Raw genomic sequence first — 23,463 nt, 5'->3', positions numbered from 1 at the left:
GCTGTTAATTTAAAGTTTAATCTTCAATAATTTATCATTCCCTTCCATCAATTCCACCTTGACCTCTTTCTCCAATCCTAAGAATATCTTCTGTACCCATGAAACCGCGGTGGTACCTCTAAAAGGCTCAAAGTTCAAGCCTTTAAACACTGCTCTACACTAACTGCAACCTGTGACTGTCCCCTTTGCCACGAAGCCATGGAGGTGTGGCCATGTGGGAAGTGGTCCTGGGAGCCCAAGAAAAACAGTCTACATTTCAGAATGAACGTGGCCCCAAATCCTATGAAACGAAAGTCCTCTTTTGCTCAATCAGGTAGCTTTTTCGCTGATCTTGAAGTTCATTCTGAGCAAATACGATTGCCTTGTTTGATCCGAAAAATCCCAAGACCTTGTGAGAATAAGTGATGTGATCAGGTCACAATTTTTTACTGTTGGCAGTTGCAGAATGAGTCATAGACCTAAAGTGTCTTTTCCCTCAGTCCCATCACTGAGTCTCCTGCTTGGCCTGAGGTTAAGGAGCAGAACACACACATCCTTTACAATATATTAAGCAACTTGGTCTTGGGGCAGAAATTCTGCCAGTTCAGGGGTGTTTACCAAGGGTGAACTGTAAATAATCCTCCTCCTATCTTCCAGAACTCCTGTGCAGAATTTCAGAGTGCAGGCCAGGCTGGTGACCCAAAGCAGCAGGAAGGAGTGAGTGCCTGCCCCCTCCACAAAGAGCAAGACTCCATGCATGTGACCTTGGTATGGTTTTCTGTGCTTTTTTGTCATGAACACCGAGGTGCACTTAAATGTTACAACCCAAGTGAAGTGCAACTATATAGTTTAACACTAAAGGAGAAAATCACGTAAACATTTCACTGAACAGTCAGCAGCCCTTGGGTGTCACTGGCATCCTGTGTAGATACCTGTCAACACACCTGGCCTCATAGCACCTGGGCAAAGCTAAGGCTCAAATAAAACAGAGCAGAATAATTCTCCTCTTGCCTCCATATCTCTTTGCCACGTAACAAAGGGCTTAAAGAAGGGAAATGATCTAGTCCCTAGCAATTGACCAAGTATTAAAATCAAGACCAAAATGAAATAATGACAACACAAATAAAACCCTGAGGGTAGGCTAGGGAACTTCAGAGCTTGTCACTGCAGTTTAATATCAGAATTGAAGGAAAATTAAGAAAGTGAGGGTACTCACTTTCTCACTCCTTTCCAGAGAAGGCCCTAAAAAAACTGACAATAAAATTCCAGAACCACCTCTGGAGAGGGATTCAAATGCAAGAGAAGGAACAGTTAAACCAGAGGCCTTTGCGTTGTGACGTCCTCAGCTGGGGCTTAAATTACTTTAAGCAATGTAAAGGCTGGAAGACCAAGTGTCAGGGGTGTGTGTGTGCTCTTAGCAGCTCAGCTAGGACATCCCCACGGCAGGCAACATGCAAAATCCAGCCATGAGCATCGGAGAACAGGAGTGGGAAGCTGCTGGGAGGTGGTCCAACCACCTGTATAAATGCACACAGCCGTCCGGGATTCCGTGTTATCTTTCAGCCTTAAGGATCCAGAAGATGACACTTCCTTAAGGATTCTCAGAGAGTTCTGAGGAGCACTGAAGTACACACACTCCTGGGGCCAGTATTCTTTCTAGCACCTTCCTTTTCATCCCTCTTCTAGAGGGTTTTCCTCAAAAACCGAGAACTCTTCATGACCCATTCCATCTTCTGTTCCAGTGCACGGCTTGGTAGTGGCTTCTCGGGTCTGGACCACACCCACACACGAACACCGTCCCCAGCATGATGGGGTGGGGTGGGGGGCAGGACGTCTACAGCATCTATAATAGAGTCAGAGGTCGCTCATGGTCCTGAGATGCGTGGTCCTGTGGAGGGGAGGAGGACCGTGGCAGCATCTGGCCTGGGTGAGAAAAGTTCAGGAAGCTCCTTTGTGAGTGCTCTTGAGGTAAGAAGCACTGAAGATACTTAACCTATAAATAAATAAAAGAATAAATAAATAAATAAAACACAAGAGGGCTCTTTACAGATAAGCACCTCTTATCAATAATAATAAAAAAATCCCCTCTTGAGTTTCAAAGCCCTCCTTCAGTGGTGATTAGTAGGCTCAAAACAACCTGCAGAAAATAGAACAATCAAGACTCAAACTGGAAGTGTTCCAACACTGGGTATTTCTCACTGGATGACACACCATCATCCTAAATGTCCCCGAGGTAGTCTTGTTTTCAAGGAGTTACAGAACAGCTCCAAACCCACTTGTTTCTGATACCGAGGACAGTATGCACGGTTTATCTAAAGAATGAAGATGACCAATTACCAGCACAAGCACTGCAAGACAGCTTGTGGCTGAAATAGCTTGGTGATAAATACGTCTTACTCTTGGGGAAGAAGTGGTGACGTTTAACATGCTTAGAGAAAACTGGTGCTTGACCTTTCTCCACTCAGAGCCCCAGGCTGGTGATAGAGCCACTGCACAGGGCAGTCCACACGTGCCATGAGCCATCCTTTGGATCAGGAATGCCCTTCTGCTTCAGCCTTCTCTCTGGCTCAAACACAACATCCCAGAAGACAACAGGGAACTGGGCCAATTAGGGGACACTCAATACCCCAGTGGAACCTGGAAACCCCATTTCCATATTACATTCAACATCATATGCCATTGGGGAGATGCTGACCTTGATCACATGAAACATGCTTTCTTCCCTCGGACTTAAGTTTTTACAAAGTCTCATTTGGGAAAAATGCAATTAAAAGCCCTGTAATTTTATCCAAATGGCCCTGTGAGGAGGGGAAAAAAAAATGTCCCCTCCTCTGACTCCCTTCACCATCACTGCCCAGGGGCCAACTTAACAAGAAACCCTTCAGAACTCTAGCCTGGATCAACAACTTCAATATTAAGTTAAATAGCAAGTTAAATCAGCATTTAGCCAAAGCTCTATCCTCCTGTAGGAGGTCATTCAATTCAATGACAGCTGTGGCAAAGTCCACCAGGTCCACGAAGTCAGACGTGATGATGTTGACACCCAGGGCTCCAGGCTTCTGAGTCTTCACCCAGTCCAGTATGGCAGGAAGATTCCTACACAGGAGAGTGATGGGGCAAGAGAGAACAGAGAGTAGCGTTTAGAAACGGGAAAGAAAACATTTCTGTTAATGTAACAAAAGCGCGTCAAGAGAGGCATAAGCTCCACCCTCACCAAATTTGTCCCTTTAAGCTCAAATCTCTTTCAGGGACCCAGTGATGTCTAGTCCATTAGAGAACGGTACTTTTAGGGTTTCTGTGCTGGAAGAAGAAATTCTTCGCCTCAATCACCAAAGACATACCATGTCAACAGGACCTTGAAAAACTAAGATCAAGAGCCTAATTATTGGTGAGTTCTTTAATTTTTTTGTACCATGAAATATTTTTATCATGAAAATTTTCAAACATATTGCAACACTGAAAGAAATTTACAGTAAGCCTATCCACCATCTAGATTCTACCACTAACATTTTACTATACTTGCTTACCATGTATCTGTCCATCAATCCAGCTTATATTTTTGACAAATTCCAACTTCAGACATCTATACACATTCCCCTCAATATCTCAGCATGCAGATCTAGGGTTCAGTATTTGTTTTCAACCTGTTTCCCTTTTGACGTAATGTTTATACCCAGTAAAATGCACAAATCTTAAGTGAACACTGGTTGAGTTTTGACAAATGTATATATATAACCCATACCCATCTCAAGGTACAGAACATTACCAGCACCCCAGAAGGTTCTGCATTCACCTTCCCCATCGATCCCTGCCCCCATTCTTCCAGAGGTAATAATTATACTGTTGTTGTTGTTGTTGTTTTTAAAAAAACACAGATATTTGCCTGGTCTAGAATTACACATAAGCCATGCAATATGCATTCTTGTGTGTGAGGCTTTCACTCAGCATTATGGGTTTGAAATTCACCCATGTTGTTGCATGCATCAGCAATTTATTCTTTTTTAGTCACTGGATAGTCTTCCATTTTATGAATATATTGTAATTTAATCCATTTTCTTATGGATGGATAAATCGACTGTTTCCAGTTTTTGGATATTATGAATAGAGCTGTTATGGTCATCCTTATACAAGTCTTTTTTGTGGACATTTATTTTCATTTCTTTTGGGTAAATACCAAAGAGTGAAGTTGTTTTATTATATGTTAGGTTTACATTTGGTTTTATAAGAAAGTTCCAGATCTTTACCCAAAGAGGTCGTTCCATTGTACATTCCATGAACAAAGTATGCGAGTTCTGTTTGCTTCACATCCTCTCTTAAATTTGGTGCTATAAATCTTTTGAATTTTAGCTGTTCTAGTGGATGTGTAAAGTTATCTCACAGTGTTTTAGTTTGCTTTTTTCCAATCACTAATGATGTTGGGCAGTTTGTCATGTACTTATTGGTCATTTGTGTATCTTCTTTGGGAAGCATCTGCTCAGTTCTTTTACCCATTCTCTCTTTTGCGCTTTTTCTTTTAATTGTTGAGTTGTAGATGTTATTTATATATTCTGGATACTAGCCTTTTGTCAGATATGCTTTTTGAATATTTTATCCCCGCCTGTAGCTTGCCTATTAATTTTCTCAATGGCATATTTTGGTGAGCTGAATTCCTTAATTTTGATGGAGTCTAATTTATCTTTTTTTTCTTTTATGGTTTCTGTGACCTGTCTAAGAAACTTTTGCCTACTCCCAAGTCACAAGATACTTTCCTGCTTTATAATTTTAGCTTTTATGTTTAGACCTAAGATCCATCTCAAGTTAATTTTTATATATGGTGTGAAGCAGGGGCCAAGGTTCACTTTTGCCATATGGATATACAGTTATTCCAGCAGCACGTGTGGCTTCTTATTGGACCAATGCTTGCTCAGTTGTCTTACAAATGTAGTCTGTCAGTCTCATGTTATAATTTGAGGGCTTTCTATGTGAAAGCCAGAATGTTATCCAAAGAAGCTCACAATTCATAGATGTAAACAAACGATGACAGTTTAATGTGATAGCTCCTATATTAGTAGTAAGTGTAAAATACCATGGGTGGTATAGAGGAGGGAGTAATGAAGTACTCAGTTTTGCATCATGGTAATAATAGCTCACTAAATACTTGCGACATTGAGGATGCTATAAGGAAGACACAAATCAGGGCTTATGTTTTGGTTAAGAGACTGGAGGTTTTTTTTAGGAAGGATTTTCTCTGGGTAAAAACTGAAAATAAGCTAAGTTTATTTCTTAATGGCCTCTTTCTCTTCTTTTGGTAACACTGTCCTTGGTTGTCATCCTCTCCCTGCCTTGTTCCTCTGAAGCTGCCTTCCCTCCTCTGAGTGTACATTCAACTTCTCAGTCTCCCTCTAGGCAACCCTGTCAAGGCCTTGAAGCATTTTGTCCTCCATTTTCTTTTCCTTTTATCGTGACAACTGTAATCAGTCCTGGGTCTCTTCCCTCGCTCAGCAGACTCTATGATCAGCCATGGGCTAAAACACATCTCACAAATTGATTTGCGTTTTTATATTCATAGCTGATTATGACTTAACAAGCCAATATCACAGGGGTACTTCCATTTTTAACTGGGACTCCTGACAACTTAATAGTACACTTGATTTGACCATAAGTTATTCAGTTTCTCTGTGCCTCAGTCTCTCCCCCTGTAAAATGGGGATAATAATAAAACTTCATATAGATTTGGGGGAATTAAATAAAGTAATATGTGTACAGTGCTTAGAAGAGGGCCTGGGATATAATAAGTACTCTGTAAGTGTTGGGGACCAGAGAAGGAATTATAAATGGTAGAGATTCGGGGGTGGGGGTAAGAAAACTTCCTAAAGTGGTCATATCCTGCTGCTTAGGTGACAAAATGTGTCCTGAGAGGGAAGGGTCACAAATGCAGTCATCCCTTGGAGACAGACACGTGGAACACAGAGTGGCCCACATGAAGGCCACAGCAGCCCTGAGCCTGATGCATTTCAGCCTTCTTTTAAAAAATCCGCTTGTCCATGCTTAAGTATGAAATTCTGGCACCACCTTCTGGTCATCACGGGGAAATGAGAATTAAAGGTTTGGTCAAGGCACCTCCAGCCGACTCCAGCCAGAGCCAGCCCGTGGAGGATCCCTGGAGGCCTGGAGGCCGAGCAGAGGGAAAGGCGAGCGCCTCTGGTCTCCTCTCGTGACAAAGAGCTCTGTGTCAGCTTCGGGTTGTCGTGTCAGCCTTCCCCAGGGCAAGGATCAAATAACCAGGATTGCACACAAGGATCGAATAACCAGGAAATGCAGAACCCACTGTGAGCATGGGCTGCTCTATTCTCTTAACTCTTGGCCTTTACCAAGACCTCTTCACCAAGACCTCTTTACCAAGACCTCTTTACCAAGATTTCTTTACCAAGACCTCTTTACCAAGATTTCTTTACCAAGAGATCAGTGCAGACGGCTGAGTCAGATACTGCTGTGGGGATGTGAGGCACTGAATCCCAAGGGTTGCAGAGTAGCAGCTCAGAAACTTCCCCCTGGCTTAGAGGCCCACTGAGAGCAGGGCTGGTCCAGTGCAGGGATGGGTGTGGCATGCCTGTCTTGTGCCAGGCACTGTGGGAGACGCTTTCCTGTTAAGACTCCACAATCTCGTGCGGTTCTATTAACCCCACTTATCTGGTAAGAAAAACCACAGCTCAGAGACCTCAGGAAATTTGTCAAAGGCAGTCTGTTTGTTTTTGTTTTTGTTTTTAAAGAAGATGTTGGGGGTAAGAGTTTATTAATTAATTTATTTATTTTTGGCTGTGTTGGGTCTTCGTTTCTGTGTGAGGGCTTTCTCTAGTTGTGGCGAGCGGGGGCCACTCTTCATCGCGGTGCACGGGCCTCTCACTATCGCGGCCTCTCTTGTTGCGGAGCACAGGCTCCAGACACGCAGGCTCAGTAGTTGTGGCTCACGGGCCTAGTTGCTCCACGGCATGTGGGATCCTCCCAGACCAGGGCTCGAACCCGTGTCCCCTGCATCGGCAGGCAGATTCTCAACCACTGCGCCACCAGGGAAACCTAGGCAGTCTGTTTTTAAGGCACTGTGTTAGTTTTCTAGGGCTGCTGTAAGAAAACGCCACGGACTGGGTGGCTTAAACAACATAAGTTTATTTCCTCACAGCTCTAGAGGCTGGAAGTCCAAGATCAAGGTGTCAGCAGGTTTGGTTTCTCCTGAGGCCTCTCTCCTTGGCCGGCACATGGCCACCTTCTCCCTGTGTCCTCACAGGGTCTGCTCTCTGTGCACACCCATCCCCAGTGTCTCTGTGTGTCCTAGTTTCCTCCTCTTATAAGGACACCAGTCAGACTGGATTAGGGCCCACCTGAATGGCCTCATTTTAACTTTACCAGCTCTTTAAAGGCCCTATCTCCAGATATAGCCATGTTCTGAGGTAATGGAGATTAGGGCTTCAACATGTGAAATTCCAGGGAACAAAATTCAGTCCATAACAGGAACCAAGTCAGGCTTCAACCTTGGGCCTCTGGTTTCAGTCTGTATCCCCTTCTGTGGCCCCATGCTGCTGGGCCCTCAGGCTTAGGCAAAATTTGCTTTCATTTGATTTCAGTGGGAGTGCAAGGTTTCTAAGAATCTAGGGAAAACTATCTTAGAAATTCAGGGAGAATGGCTATGTTTTACCTCTGCACCACAGCAGGTAGGCGCATGAAGCCCACACAGGGGACACCCCCTGTGCCCCGAGCTCTGGGCCCTCAGGACATCACCTACCCAAGGTCACTCCTTCAAGACCGGGGAGGTGGTTGGCACAGAGAGTCAGGCAAAAGAGGAGACAGAGAAATATGTTCCAGACGAAAGACCAAGACAAAACCTCACAAGAAGATCTTAATGAAATGGAGATAAGAATGGATATATTTTTCATGGCTTCAAGCAAACAAAATCTCAAGTCCAAAGTTGACTTAAGAATTAGCGGGAAGGGGGGGTTAACTGCCTGCTGAGAAAACCACCACTCCATTTATAGGAAAATATACCTTGTCTTTTCCTCTCGGTTAAGCTGATAACTGGTGCCCAGGACAAGTTTGACAGCACCCCGTGTGCCTTACGACAGACCTTCTGGGTGTTGGCTCTCAGGGAAGGCCCGTGACAACTGCTTCTTCCTTATGCTTGAGAAATGAAATATTTCTTGCCATATCAATAAACAAAGGATGTCACAGTCATCAATGACTATACCCCTCAAACGTGAGCGGAGGAAACTCAGGGCTGAAAAGAATCCCTGCCATCTAGCAGCCATCAGACAGCAGCCACTCCCTGCGGTGAGCCCTGAGGAAACTCAGGATGTGTCAGGATACTGGCACCAGGCTGAGGTGCATATCAAAGGAATGATTTCCGTGAGCCCAGAATCTTGCATCTTCCGTACGTAGAACAGCACTAAATTCCTTAACCTGAGATATCTGGTTTTCTTCAATTAGCAATAATCTTCTGACGTTCCCGACTACCTGCCCTTTGTTGCAAAACTCCTATGTATCCTGGCTTCCCCCCTCGCCTCCTCGGAGCAGCTTCTCAGAGTTATCTGAAACGCTGTCTCCTGGGTTTCAGTCCTCCTTCTGCCCCCAATAAAACTTAACTCGCAGCTCTCACGTTGTGTATATATATATTTTTAAGTCAACACGCTTGTTCAATAGCCCAGGGGAAATGACAGCCACATGTGCTGGTGTTTGGGAACAAAGTTGACCAAAGCAGCTGATGTGGAGGCCTAGGAATCCTAATGCATCTCTGTAATATTCTTGTGACCAGCAGGCGGCGAGATGCCCCAGTATCCTCCCAATCTCCCAGATGTGTGCTTGCAGCCAGCAGGTTAAGGCTCTGGCGTGCTAGGATGCTGGGGCTTTGGGCGCGTGCGCCATCATTACCTCTCAGTGGAAGAGCCTTGTGCTTCATCTGCAGCCAGATTAAAGATGCAGGAACTCACGAGTATGAAAAGCATTGTGACTTTGTGGGTTCAGAATTGTAGTCAGTAAGAGCTGACCAGATTCAGGTACTAGTGAGACAATTACAGACCAGTGGAGCAGAAAGGAACAGGGCACTGAAATGTGCTACATACAAGTCAGTGCTTGGACGCTGAAAGAGGCAATGGTCCAACAATCAGAAGTCCACGGATGGGATGTAATACTGACTCTTACCAGCATTGGGGGTCTGGGTCACTTAACCTCATTGGGCCCATCTGAAGTGGGGACAATAACATGCTTTAGACAACGTGCCCTCCTGGAGGCTGGCTTACTTTAAGAACCTAATGAAATCATCTGCAAGACGGTGCTCTATATTCAGAATACACTATACAGATATAACACATCCTTATTTTTAAAGACTTCCTCTCCCTTACAAGTACAGCTCTCTGCACAGACTTTGTTATAGTGATTTTCACAGTGTTATGTAGAAATTTACATGTTTATTTTTCCCGATAGAATGTACGTCTATGGGGGCAATGACTAGATTATTCATCTTGTGCCTTTGGACCTAGCTCCTATTCATCGCTGAATAAATAAATAAATAAATGAATAATGTTAATCTACAAATTTACCAAAGGCATGAGGAAATGGTATGGATATATGAGCATATACTATAAAAAAGAAAGTTCATGATTCTGGTCTTGGTTTATGAAACTCTCTTTCCCAAGTTAAGCACAGGTAATTCAGTGAAAACTTAGTAGAGCCACACAGAAAGAGGTTTCTGGTTCTGTTCATGGCCAGCAAAATCAGAAGCTCTCAGTTCGTTATCCAAACTCCTGCCAGGTGAACTCCTGTTATCAGAAGTCACGCTATCCAAACTATCTAAATAGACAGGGACACGTTTTTTGATGAATCTTTCATTATCTGAACTCTGGTGCTCAGCACCTGGAACTCAGGAACCAAAGTGATTCTTGTAAATATCCCTTGTTATCCAAACATACTGGTTTCCTCAGCTTGGGTTGCGAGGGATGCCCTATTAGCCAAATGTGTTTATAACATTCCCTTTATACATAGGCATAGGCATACGCACATACATGTACCTATATACAAGCCATCCTTTTTCTTGACAACACCTATCATTTATTGGTGTCCAGGATAAAGAACATCATCTAACACAACGTTTCTGGAGCTTCTCCTGTCTAATTGTACAGTCAGGATCAGTTCTGCTCCGAGGAAGTATCTGAAGCTATGGCATGGTAGGTGGCATCCTGAGCTGCTTCTTAGGACTCACTGTCACTAAGGAAGGGAGAAAGGACACCCTAAATCCTGGGAGGGTCATCTCTGAATCCCTACTGCCTGGCACAGCAGTCTCATTTAATGCTGAAGAGAGTGAGTGCTTGGGCCAGCTTCGAGGGCAGGGGCAGGAACATGATGGCATCTCCAGCCAGACGTGAATGGACCGGTGGTGGCTAAAAGTGCTTTGCCTCCATATTGAAATTTAGAGGGTATTTATGTTATAATATGTGCATTTGAACAGAGTGTTTAGAGATACTTTGGCCACGGTTAATGCAAGACACCTCAAGTACACAATTTTTTCAAATATAAGGTTTTTGGGGTTTGTTTTGTTATTTAATTTTATTTATTTATTTATTTATTTTTCACGGTACGCGGGCCTCTCACTGTTGTGGCCTCTCCCGTTGTGGAGCACAGGCTCTGGATGCGCAGGCTCTGCGGCCATGGCTCATAGGCCCAGCCGCTCTGCGGCATGTGGGATCTTCCCGAACCAGGGCACGAACCCGCGTCCCCTGCATCGGCAGGCGGACTCAACCACTGCGCCACCAGGGAAGCCCTGTTTTGTTATTTTAAATCTTCAAAGTCTATGGTTTTACTGCTGTTTGCTGTTTATTCAGAAGAGAATCAAGACAAAAGCATTTTTTTTAACCCTCACTTGTGAAAAGGAAGCAAATTCTTACCTATGGACCAGTGTGTTCTTGAGGCCGCCAACCAGGCCCCGGGCGATGGTCTTCACTCTGGGCGTGAGGATCGCTTGAGACACATGGAAGGATCCGTGGGGAGAGCGCTCACTCAGCGTGGTCTCCAAGAAGAGGATGAGCTTGCGCACACTTGTGGTATTTGCCCAGGGTGCTGGGATCTTCTTTCCAGGCCATAGGAAGGGGTATTGCTTGTAGAAGGGACAGTGATAGAAGATGAGAACCTGAAACGTTCAGAACAAATAAATGAGGGTAGTTCATGAACAAGCTGAGTGTTAACTCCTCGGCTTTACACTGATTGATTGCTAGGAGGAAAGGCGCACAAGTACAAACATACGTGGACATTCAAAAGATTTTATATACATATTTTTTAGAAAAATTAATAAGCAAAGATTTAAGCACTTGCTATATGCCTGACTTGAAGGTTTTTAACGTTTTGGGGGTCATGAACACCTTTGGAAGTATGGTAAACTCCTGAACCCCTTCTCAGATTGTTTTAAATGAATGTCTAAAATAAAACAGATAGGATTACAAAGAAAATCAATGAGATGGAAATATAGCTATCAACATAATAATTAAATTTGTAATAAATAAATTAATGTATGCGCTTCATAATAAACACATTAAATAAAAATATTTTGTTTTAAGTCTAATAAGTTCCATAATTTTGAGTAAATGATGAGTATACACAATATTTCAAGATATCTGCACTAAATGAATATCTGTGGTTTCTATGGGGACAAAGTCATAGGGAGTGCCAACACTGCCAACACTGCCGTGGGGGACTGCTCACACATAATCAGTGGTTATACTGATATTCAGTTAGAGATTAAAAGTCAGTATGTAGTGCTTTTCCCGTCCAAATTCACAGACTTTATTAAATTCTACCCTAACACACTCCCCTTGGGAATCTCTGGACCCCAGGTGGAGAACCTCAGCGGCTAGTCCTGTCTGTAAGTTATGACTCCTATGCTCACGAAATTGACCCTTAGCTCTTGGTTGAGATCAATACACTGAACTGAATTTGGGAGGATGTAGGTTTTCAGTTGTGTGTGCTGACTCTGAATGAAACTGCCCTTTCCGGGAGAGGGAGGGAGTGAGCTACGTGAGGCAGGGAAGACTTCGGGTACCGGATGGGTCTCCAGTGGGACCTCTCAGGATGGTGGTGATTTTGCAAATAATTAGCAAGCCACATCCACGGCATTAATTAGTTTCTGAAGGCAGCAGAGAGACAGGGAATTGCTATTTCGATTGTCCCAATTCAGAGCTCTGATGCTTAGGTTTCCAGAAGTACTATGTTTTTTCTCCTCCCGGGTACCAGCGATTCTTCCCTGGAGGAATGTCCATTGTGTGTATTTACACTCCCTGGACCGCAATCCTCGACTAGCTGGCCTGACGGCATAATTCTCCTGGCACCCAAGGGCAAGAGCTCTGAATGTGTGTCTTGTTTCCGGGGTTTATTTAGCCTAACTGCTCCTAAAGGCCTAGAGCTAGGGAGCACCAGGCTCAAAGCACTGAACAGGCTAGTTGTTCTTGTTGCTTTTAATGGCTTTGAGTAATGTCTGACTGTCTGCTAATGATGTTGGCAGTAAACACATGGGTTAATGAGGTTAATCACAGGCTCATCGTAAGCGGGTTGCCTGGGAGATTGGGGAAGATTTCCTGCTGGCGTTGTAACTGGCTAGTTTGGAAGGCTGGGGTCTCCAGCATCTGTACGTGTGCAAAGCTGGGCTGTGAGACGGACTGTGGGAGAGGCGGGAGGCTGTGTGATCCTTCGACAGGGCCTGTCAGACTATTTCCCATGCTGCCTGGCCCCTGAGCAGAGGGTCAGGGGATGAAAGGAAAGCGCTGTTCTTCACTCAGTCTTGGAGAACGAGCAAAAAGGACACATTCTACAAAAGGGGCTTTATGGCTTTCCTCAAGAGCCTTCTCAAGTAATCTGATCCTAAAGGTTATAGGGGGAATTTCTGTTTACAGTAGGAGCTTGGCCTAGCAAACCAGCCCTCATTCTACAGAATTCTGGGGGGCAGTAAGTCTTGCCCAGGGCCTGTGTTTTGCATCTGACTCCCGACCTCGCTCTGCTGTATTTTCTGTCTGAGATATTCTTCCCTCCAGCTCAGCAATTCATATGCAGGTTTTCTCTCGAGACTCAGACTTAAAATCTCATTTCCTTTAAGAATTATTCTTTAATTGACCTCTTCTTATTTTGATCATTCTTTTACAGGGGCCCCTGGGATGCAGATTTATACTATGTACTATTTTTCAATTGATGGATTACAAAACCCTTTTTTTCATACAGTACATTTGAGGCAGTTTTGCCTGGTAATTGTATATATCAGTTGTCTTATATTTTACTAGTGGCACATATTCTTACCTTCTCATTAAGATTCTAAATACTGCCAAGTTGTAGATGAAATCTTCGAATTCACTGTACCCTCAAAACTCATAACCACTAATATAACAGTACATACCTGTGAGCTGTGATATAACTGCATATTGAGTAAATGAAATGTGACTGAATGGCAGTACACTCTTTTCTATTAAATTGTAGTAATAAAATACTCTGGGGGTTACATGCAAGGCAGCTCATTACATAATGAATATTTAAAGTTTAACCACCAGTATGGCACTGCCCCAGCAGGGGGCCAGAGGATTGAGGGCTCTGTTGGAGATCTCTTTAGCTTTTAAGAAGAGGTATAGCAGGGAAACCTCTGGAAAAGGAAGGGGAATGGGAAATCCTGGAATTCAAATTGATGACACACTCCCTTTTTCTGACACATCATCACAGTCTCTTTCCTTCATAATTTTAGGGGTATTGGTTGTTGAATGACACAGATTAGCCCATACTTAAAAACTATAAAAGATCTTTACTGTTCTGCTAGAAATTCACTGTCCACATGATTCATTATTCCTGAAATTACCTGTTTCTCTTGCAAATTTCTAAATGATTTAGTAGGCAATGTGGCAGCCCATCCAGAATACTATCTGTGCACAAAATTATAAAACTGTAACAGATACCTGTTTATAAATTTAGCTGGACTCAAATTTAACCTTACCTGAATCCTCGTATTCAAAAGCCCTCTCACGGATCTTCCGTCTCCCATTCTGCTAACCCTCTGAGACCTTCTGATAATAAGGGCTCTTGAATAAGGAGAAAGTGTTTTTAGTAGCATCGTCTATGACACTAGTTGTGAAAATCACCAAGATGTGTGAACAGCCCTGGGAGAGCATTGAAGGCTGTGGGAACTCGGTAGAGCCCAACAGCCTGTGACTGAGTCCTGGCCCTTGTGGCTCACTGACAATGTTCTCTTGGGCAAGGTGCTTAATTGCTCCCTGCCTCAGTTTTCTCATCTGTAAAATGAGGATAATAATGACAACCTATGTCATAGTGTTGTTGAGAGGATTAAATGAGTTAATCCTTGTACTTAGTACATTGAAAAGGCTCAATAAATGTTCTGCTATTGCTCTTGTTACTAGTACTATTTAGCATTGTAAGTGAGAGATTCCACTGGGGAAAAATCTCTCCAAATTTTTTTTTTTTTGCGGTACACAGGCCTCTCACTGTTGTGGCCTCTCCCGTTGTGGAGCACAGGCTCCAGATGTGCAGGCTCAGAGGCCATGGCTCATGGGCCTAGCCGCTCTGCGGCATGTGGGAACTTCCCAGACTGGGGCACGAACCCGTGTCCCCTGCAGCGGCAGGAGGACTCTCAACCACTGTGCCACCAGGGGGGCCCAAATCTCTCCAAATTTGACCTGCGAGTCTGAATAGATATGAACTTAGGTTTAGGGGAGAGGTGTGATAAATATTTGGCAAAATATCACTTACAAAAGTTTTAGTGAAGAAAAATAGCTTAGATAAAACTTAACAGATACTAAGAGTTAACTCATTAGTCTTCGTAGATTCAAAGACCTTTAGCACTTTCAGGGGTGTGCAAAACAACCTGGTGTTTGCAATTACTCAGGCCGAGCCTGGGAGTCATCCTGGAATCCTTACATCCCAACAGTTAGGAAACGCTATTAGGTCTAACTTCTGGTGGATTCCAAATCTGGCCACTTCCCACTAGTTTCCTCACTGGTTTCTGTACTTCCCTTCTGTCTTTCCAGGGCTCTTCCTGGTAACCAGAGGGATACCATCAAAACTTAAGTCAGGCCACAACACCCTGTGCTCAGAACCCTCCCAGAACCTTCCTCACTCAGAGTAAAAGCCAAGTCCTTTCAGTGCCTTCAAGGGCCCCCGATCAACCATTATCTCTCTGACCTCCTCCACTGCTCTGCCCTCCAGTCCCGTGGCCCCTGCTTTTCCTCAACCATGTCAGGGACCCTCCTGCTTTGGGGCTCTGCTCTGACTGGTTTCTCTGTTGGGAAAGCTCTTCCCCCAACAGATTCACTCCCTCAAATGACATCTTTTCAATGACGGCTACCCTGATCAACACATTTAAAACTGTGACCAACCCTCCAACTCATAGATCCCTGGTTCCCCCTTACTGTGCTTGGCTTTCTTTTTCCATTGCTTATTACTTTCTAACATTCTCTATGATGTATTTATCATGTTTCTTATCTATGATCTATCTCCGTCCACCTGAATGAAATCTCCATTAGGGCAAGGATCTTTGTTTTATTTACTGATTTATCCCAAGTGCTTAGAATGGAGCTCGGCGCATACTTAGTGTTCACCATACATTTGCAAATGAATAATCTTTCATTGCTTTCTAATTAAAAGCTCTTCCCTCAGTTCAAAAATCACTGCCTCTTTAAGATGCTTTGGTTAATGCATCTATGAGTAAGGGAGCAACTGTGCATGAAAGGTACTTTTTTTCTTTTTCTTTTTTAAAGAGAGTCTAAGTTGGAGCCTGACCATTCCTGAAGCTCTCCTCTCTCACTATCCACCATCCTCTGGGAGCAGAACAGAATATATCTGAGGCCTGCGCTCCTTTTCCTGAGTCTGTCCTTCATGGGTCTGGGTTTGGGGCTCTTCTCAACTTAGGGATGCTCCTCCAGCCTTGATCCCTTCCCGGGTTCTTCCTTCCTTAACTGTCTTCCCCACTGACCCAAACTCTGTGGCGATGGCCTTTCAAAATGTTAACTAACACCTCTGAGACGAATCACTTCACGTGCCTTTGTCAACTAATGCTATCAAACAATATCTGGCAGGGATTAGCTGATATTGAATTGAAGACAGGATGGGACAGACGATCCCTAAGGGGAACTAGGAGTGTGAAAACAGATACAATGGGAGACAGAAAAATGGTAATGGCCAACTGGTCCTATTTCACAACTCTGCCTTGAGCTGGTTCTGGCCAGGCCATTGCCAAACAAGTTAATCCCAGATCAACTGTGCCCAGGGGAGCCCTTGGAGCCATCCTAGAGCCCAGGAACTGGTGTGCAGATCTTTATTATCCCAAACAATCTATGCCTTCTGGCCCAAGAGCCCTGGAGTGAGCTGCCTTAGAGCTGGTGACACAGAAAAAGCAGAAAGGGTTCTGTTGTTGCCCTTGGAAGCTAATCTCTGTTCCCTCCTACCTGGCACTTCTTCTCCCACAGCGTCTGGAGCGTCATACTCTCCACACTGCAGGCTGAGCACAGCTTGTTCCCAAAGGCCTCCTGGATCCGGAGAATCAGGCGTTTGTGATGGGCCTCGTCCATGGCATAGAAGTGGTTGAAATCCAGGAAGACAATCTCTTGGGGGTGCTGTGTGAGGAACGAGTCAATCTCCATCAGCCCATCCCAGACCCTGATGCCAAAAAGCCCGTGAATGAAGTAGATTTCCTGGTCGACATCCCCTGGCTTGGAAGACACACGCAGGTCGAAGTAGCGGATCCCAGCGTCCAGCTGTTCTCGGAATGTCAGGTTCTGAGTCACAGACCATTTCTTCATGAGCTTCTTTACCAAGGAGATCCTGGCGAGGCGTTTGATAGCTGGGGTTTGGTCAGGCCCCACTGGGGACTTCTCGTCTACCCAGTAACTGAATGAATCATGGGAGCCTATACGAAGCAATAAATGTGAGGAGAGCGGTTGAGACTGGAGCTGGGACAGATAATCCAATTGATAAGAAAACAACAACAAAAATTTAGAACCAAGCACACATGCAGAATATTGTGAACAGATACTTGCAAAAATTTTCAAGCTTGCTAGGGATGAAATAAACACAAATAAGAGTAACATAGTCTTATTAGCAGCTTGTCAAGCCTGGGGTAAAACTATAATTTCATACATTACTGGTATAAGGTATTGAGTAATTAATAAATACCCTTTTTTTTTTTTTTTTTTTTGCGGTACTCGGGCCTCTCACTGTTGTGGCCTCTCCCGTTGTGGAGCACAGGCTCCAGACGCACAGGCTCAGCGGCTATGGCTCATGGGCCCAGCCGCTCTGCAGCATGTGGGATCTTCCCGGACCGGGGCACGAACCCGTGTCCCCTGCATTAGCAGGCAGACTCTCAACCATTGCGCCACCAGGGAAGCCCACGTCCCTCTTTTTGAATAAGCCAAATCTGCTATTAAATGATAAAATAAGCCAAATCTGCTATTAAATGATCAAATGCATGTTGTATTTCTCTTCCTTAAAGAGGGTAGGGATCCTCCTAGACACTGAGATGATCTTATTGTTATAAAGTCTAAGTGACCACGAGAGACACATTTCTAACTATAGTGAGAAAATATTTCAGTAGTAACTTAAGTAAAAATTATCTTTAACAAATATCTTTTGTTTTGTCATTGGTTTCTATCTGGTGTCAACCATTATTATTTGGTTGGCTTGGTGACTGGCCCTGACCCTGGGGGGCTCCACACAGGCGGCTGCACTTTGCAGGCAAAACCTAGGAGGAAAGTGTCATGTTCTGACACTACCAACCTTGTTCTTAATCACTACCACCCACACCAGAATCAAAATTCTTATATTCATATAGACTACTCTTGACTGTCACCAGTTATCCTTTTCACTAAATTGTAGAGTAGGCATTTCATACATAATATAGGATTTTACACAACTCTACTGTTTCATGTTTTATTACTTCCATTTTCTTGAAAATAAATCATTCTGGGAATGGCTTCACTGTTCTATCTTCTCAGAAATAAAGCAAAAAAAAAAAAAAGGTGGCAAGCGATGCTTTATTTTTATGTAGTCTCTAGAACATGGAGGGTATTCAGTAACTATTAAGAAAAAGCATATTTATCAATCCTTAGGCAAAATGAATTTTGCAAGCAAGAGAATTACTAGCATATTTAAGGTAAAAAAAAAAATGCCGTTACTAATAGAAATGTGGGGCAAGTCCCCCTGGAGCTTCCATCCTGGTTGTCTCTGCTAATGAGACTCACTGGATACTTGCCGAATGTTCTGCTTCCTTGGGCTGCACAGAAATAGGAGATCTTCATACCTCCTCATCAAGAGATTTATTACGAATACATTATGTATAGATGGAGAACAGCCAGTTCTCTCTTCTTTTTAGATTTAATCAGCAGCCCAGCTGTTCGCGATTGAGTGTGTAATATAGTGTGAGTTTCGCATTGTACTTAATTCTTCCTTGGGTATCAGGGAATAGGCATTATCCAAGCATGGAGGAGAGCATATCCTCTCCGGTGTTCTCTTATTGGTGCTGAGTCCAGTTTCATGTCCAGAGGGAGATGTGCTAACAAGCTCTGAGGCTTTTCTCTGTGTCTGAGGATTCTGTGGCACTGTGACAGCAGTGGGGCCCCAGGGACCATTTCTGAATACACAGGGTACCCAGCCCATCCCACAGAAGAGGGAGGGTGTGCACAATCCCTGGGAACCGGAAGTCTCTCTTTCTCTCTTTGCTCCCTTTTCCATTCTGGATGACCAGCACTGCCCACTTCCGTCCCCTTGATAGGAAGAGACAGGACAAGGGAACAGGCTGTTTGCTGACTGGTTTACAGCAGTTGTCCTACCGAGGCCTCCAGCAGTCAAAGCCAGCACTCACTCACTAACCACTATCAATATTTTTGCCTTTCTACTTACTTTTTTCCAGGAAGTGTTTGGCCTCACTCACATAGAGTGAGAGAATAACATTCAGGTACTTAAGTGCATTTAACTATTTCTTTTTCAAAAAACTGGATAAAAATGCCCCAACCCTCACCAGAATATTTACAAGTTATACTTACAAATAATACTTACAAAAAGAAAATCCTAATATTTTGCACTCCAGATTTATTATCAAAGTTTCCTCTTCTCCCTACACCTGAAAGAAGTTATTTCACTCTTTAAAGATTGTCTTTAGGGCTACTTCTCCCCCTCTGCCCTGGGATGTATGGGTTAAATTCACACATTTCCCCCAGAAGAGGTGGAAAAACCCCTGCTCCATTGGTCCTTGCCTTGTTCTCGAAGAGAACTGCTGTGTGGAGTTGGTAGGGATCTCTGCTCCATGAGTTCTGGCTTGTTTTATGATAAGGTTAGAAAATAGTTTAGAACCTCACCCTGCTGTGATTTCTGCCACGGGAAGTGTTTTGCTGCTACTACCTGGCAGCGCCTGTGCATCTTCACTCATCCTCTCCATGGCTCTTTTATCACTGTCTAAAATAGATTTAAGTGGTCCTCTTTATCTTAAGAACAAAACAAAGCACTTTCCATTACACGCCTTACCCCTTCAAGTGACTATCTTCTCTTTCTTCCCAGATGTTGAATTCTTGAAAAAGAGGCCAGTCGTGTGGCCTTTGTCTCCCCTGATCTACTCCCTCCTTCCAGTCGGAGGCCACCTCCTATCCTCCTATTGCGACTTTTGATCCTCATAACCTTGGAATCAACAACTCCAAGTGGCTTTATTCTTCTTAGCTTCTCTGAGGGTCTGCTAAGTCAGCTCTTTTCTGGAAGCTTCCATTCCCTTGTGATCCACGATGCACACTTTTGGGTGTTCCTATCCTGTTACCACTCTCCTTTGCTGGCTCCTCTCCCTCCTTCTTGTTCCCCAGTTTAAATGTTTTCCAAGGGTCTTTATTCTTTCCTTCTCCCACCCTCAGAGATTTCATCCACTTCCCAAGTTTTTACCACAGCACCATTATGCAGACGACACCAAAAGTTTCATTTCTAGCTCAGACTCTTCTAAGTTCCAAATTTATGTTTCCGACCTCTCCTGTGGTCTTCCATCCACGCCTGCCTGCTGACACAGCAAATTACAGATTTTCAAAGTCCAGCTACTCATGCTGTCCCTCTCACCCCTACAAAGTGCCTCTCGTGAAGTTCTGCTCAGTTACTCAGACTTGAAACCTCGGATTCTAATTAAATTCTTCCCTCTCCCTCACCCCCTTCATCCAACCAGGTACTAAATCTTTGCATTTGACTTTTACAACAGACATCAAACATGTCTCTTCCTTTAACCTTCACCTGCCACCCTCCCCATTACCAGTCCTTTAATCAGGACCAAAAGAACCCTAGCTTGTCCTTTCAGTCCAGCCTCTCTCCAATTTGTTCATATTCGAAAGTCAATCATCTCAAGATACAGATCAGGTTCAAACTCTGGACACTGGGGTTTAGGATTCTCCTCAGTACGGCTCTGATGTACTATTTCAGTCTCATCTCTCACCAGGCCCCTTCCTGGACTCTACGCACTTACTTTTGCTGACAGCTTCCATAAAATATTCTCTTACCCCAACTCTGTCTACCAGCATTTATAACCCAAATTGGGCAAGCTGCCTACCCAATGTCTCAGTTTTTTAATCTGTAAAATGGGCATGATAGTATCGATTGTCACAAAAATTGTTGTGAACATTGGAATGCATGCAAAGTGCTTGGAACAATGCTGATACATACTAAGTGCTGAACTATTGTTACTCTTATTATAAGTCACTCTCTGTTAGTTGGAAACTAGAGGGAAGAAGGGGTGATTAACTGAAATTCCTTATCTTAAATACTTAGGGTCTGGAAGATTTTCTTTCCTGCACCTGAAGCACTGTTCCTCTCCATCTCCATCTTATTGGTTGACATGGAGATGATAGCTTAGCCTCCACTTTGTTGACAGTAGCTGTCACTCACTCTCTTGGTCACAGCCTCAGCTTTGTCATCGCCCACTTCTAAAATCGCAAAACGCAATATCCTACTTTCTGATCTCAACTTACTTTCTTCTGCCTCATTGTGACGTGACGTCTATTCCCCCTCATCTGAGAGCCCAGAGTTGGCTCTACATCATCCTTTAGCTACAACCAAGGTTGTTACTTGCCACTTTTACCTGCAGAATTATTCATTATAACCATCCAAAAGCTGTAAGGATCACTGGTGAGGCACTCTGTCTGTCTCTACGTGCAGATCGCGTGCACAACCCCAGAATGCACATGGAAATATTAACGTGATATTTTCTAACAAACGTTTTGCCTAATAACAAATGTTTTACTTCTCTAATATTTCTCTTTTATAGAGTGTACTAAATAAGGTTTTAGAAAATAATAGTCATCAAATATTGGATGACTATTTTCAGACTTTTCTGGGTAGGGAACTTTTGTTGTCATCTCAAGAATATTCCATACAGAGCAGGAAATATGGACATACAGGCCCCTCCTTAATGTTCTACACTCCATGGATTGATATCATCCCTAATTTTCGCCCTACAAAGGTAAGGTTTTTTTCCTCCCATTTTTTATTTTTTTTTTTTGTGGTACGCGGGCCTCTCACTGTTGTGGCCTCTCCCGTTGCGGAGCACAGGCTCCGGACATGCAGGCTCAGCGGCCATGGCTCACGGGCCCAGCCGCTCCATGGCAGGTGGGATCCTCCCGGACCGGGCCATGAACCCATGTCCCCTGCATCGGCAGGCGGACTCTCAACCACTGCGCCACCAGGGAAGTCCTCCTCCAATTTTTGAAAACTGTTTTTTCTACAATCCTTTCATTTTCACAATTCCACTCTTGTCTCTTCCTGTTTCTTTATACAATCAAAAGGCATTAAAATGTCTCAATTTCCTCTCTTTATGTATATACAAAACCCTGGATAATGTATGTGAAAGCATTTTGTAATCTAAAGCAGTAATTCTCAACCTTGAATGCACATCAGAATTCCCTGGGGGAGCTTTTAAAAAACACCAGTGCCCAAGATCCCACCCAAGACTCACCGAGTCAGAATCTCTCTGGAGTGGGAGTTGAGAATAAAAAACTTGAAAAGCTCGCCTGGTGATTCTATCAGGCACCCAGGCTTGACATTCACTGCCATGAATGTAAGATTATCCTTTGCTAACAAGCTCTCTGACTTCCGGGGATCAATTTCTCTGGTGGGTCTTCTACTACTTTCAAATCTTCAAATAATAATCTGGTGGATCGCCTTTCCCATATCTGGGTAGAAGCTCTCTTTACCATCCTTTGTGTTCTAGGAATGCTTCCTGCTCTTTGACCAGCTGAATAATCACCACTCCTTTGTAGAGAAGAAAAATATTGGGGTGCCTTGCTTCTTTATCATGCCTTCTAGTAAGTAAATAGATGAGGATATTTAAGTTTAATTAGAGCATTTCAGATGTGCACTGGGTCACAGAGTTCAGAATAAAGTCACTGAGGCAGCAAAATCACAAGGAAAGAGATATTTGAATGAGAAAAGGTTAGCAGGATGTCTATCCAGTGTTAGGGTTATTTCCTTCTAGACAGCATTAGGTTACAAGATAATCTAAGGGACCAAGTAGGAGAAAATGAGCTGCTTTGTGAGGACTGGGGACAGCCAGTTGGCTCCTTATCTGGAATACCAATTGCTGCTTGACTCTTTCTTAGGTTTGCTATTTGGGAGTTAGGAGACCTCAAGTGAGCACACAACAGTTTTTAGTTAAAGCACTTTCATTACCCATTTCTTGCAATTTGGAATAGTAGCCATTTTTTCTGAACTCAATTAAAAAGAGTTTAAAGCAAGCTTCTTGGGAAGCTGGTCTCTAAATAAAACGAAGAGAATTCAAATCACACACCCTGAAAGGATACACGTCATCACAACACAATGGCATTTCAGATTATGAGGTGACTATTCTTAGAGCCACGGAGGGAAGAATGAGACAAGAGTTAAGTGAAGAACATGAGAAAGAGAGACAATCTTCTTTATCACACCTCTGGGTGGCATCTGGGGAGGTGGGGATGGTGACCAGGTCAGAGAATGCCTGACCTCCACTTGTCAAACCAGGACTTGAGGGAAACAGGCTCCCAAGGAAAACCCTGTATCCCTGGAAATGTCCACTGACAGCACGGTGTTGCAGGCACAGTGCTAGGCCCGATGCTACAGACAGGAGGAGGCTGGAATCCTCCTCGGGACTCGCTGCCTAGCAGAGGAGACCCAAACCCCATCCTGCAACCAGTGGTTTAACAGAAATACATGCCAGAAAGTAGGGGCAATTAATTCCATCCAGGAGTTTCAAAACTTTCATTTAAAGGTCAATTTGTATCTCTGTTTCAGGGATAAGAGAGAACATAAAGAAACGAAGTCGCTCAATATTCTGTGATAACCTAAATGGGAAAAGGATTTGATAAAGAATAGAAACATGTATATGTATGACTGAATCACTGTGCTGTACACCTGAAACTAACACAACATTGTAAATCAACTCTGCTCCAATATTAAGTAAAATTATTAAAAAAAAAAAAAAAGAACGCCTGACCTCATATG

At 43.7% G+C, this 23,463-nt stretch overlaps 1 protein-coding gene across 1 annotated transcript in view; it reads right to left on the bottom strand.

Annotated features, from left to right (window-relative positions):
• Positions 1-2,629: 2,629 nt before the first annotated feature.
• The window catches only part of PLCXD2 (phosphatidylinositol specific phospholipase C X domain containing 2), a 46,105-nt gene continuing 25,271 nt past the window's right edge, over positions 2,630-23,463 (bottom strand). Inside the window, exons 2-4 of the mRNA XM_081234088.1 lie at positions 16,422-16,882; positions 10,884-11,125; positions 2,630-3,075 (exon numbers count right to left, since the gene is read on the bottom strand). Coding sequence (XP_081090214.1) covers positions 2,916-3,075; positions 10,884-11,125; positions 16,422-16,882 — 863 coding nt within the window. The 3' untranslated portion in view covers positions 2,630-2,915. The remainder of the gene's footprint in view (positions 3,076-10,883; positions 11,126-16,421; positions 16,883-23,463) is intronic.

The sequence above is a fragment of the Mesoplodon bidens genome, assembly GCF_964165515.1.
Source record: "Mesoplodon bidens genome assembly, chromosome: 5".
Lineage (NCBI taxonomy): Eukaryota > Metazoa > Chordata > Mammalia > Artiodactyla > Ziphiidae > Mesoplodon > Mesoplodon bidens.
The sequence above is the reverse complement of the archived record's forward strand: the minus strand, read 5'-3'. Positions and strand labels throughout refer to the sequence as shown.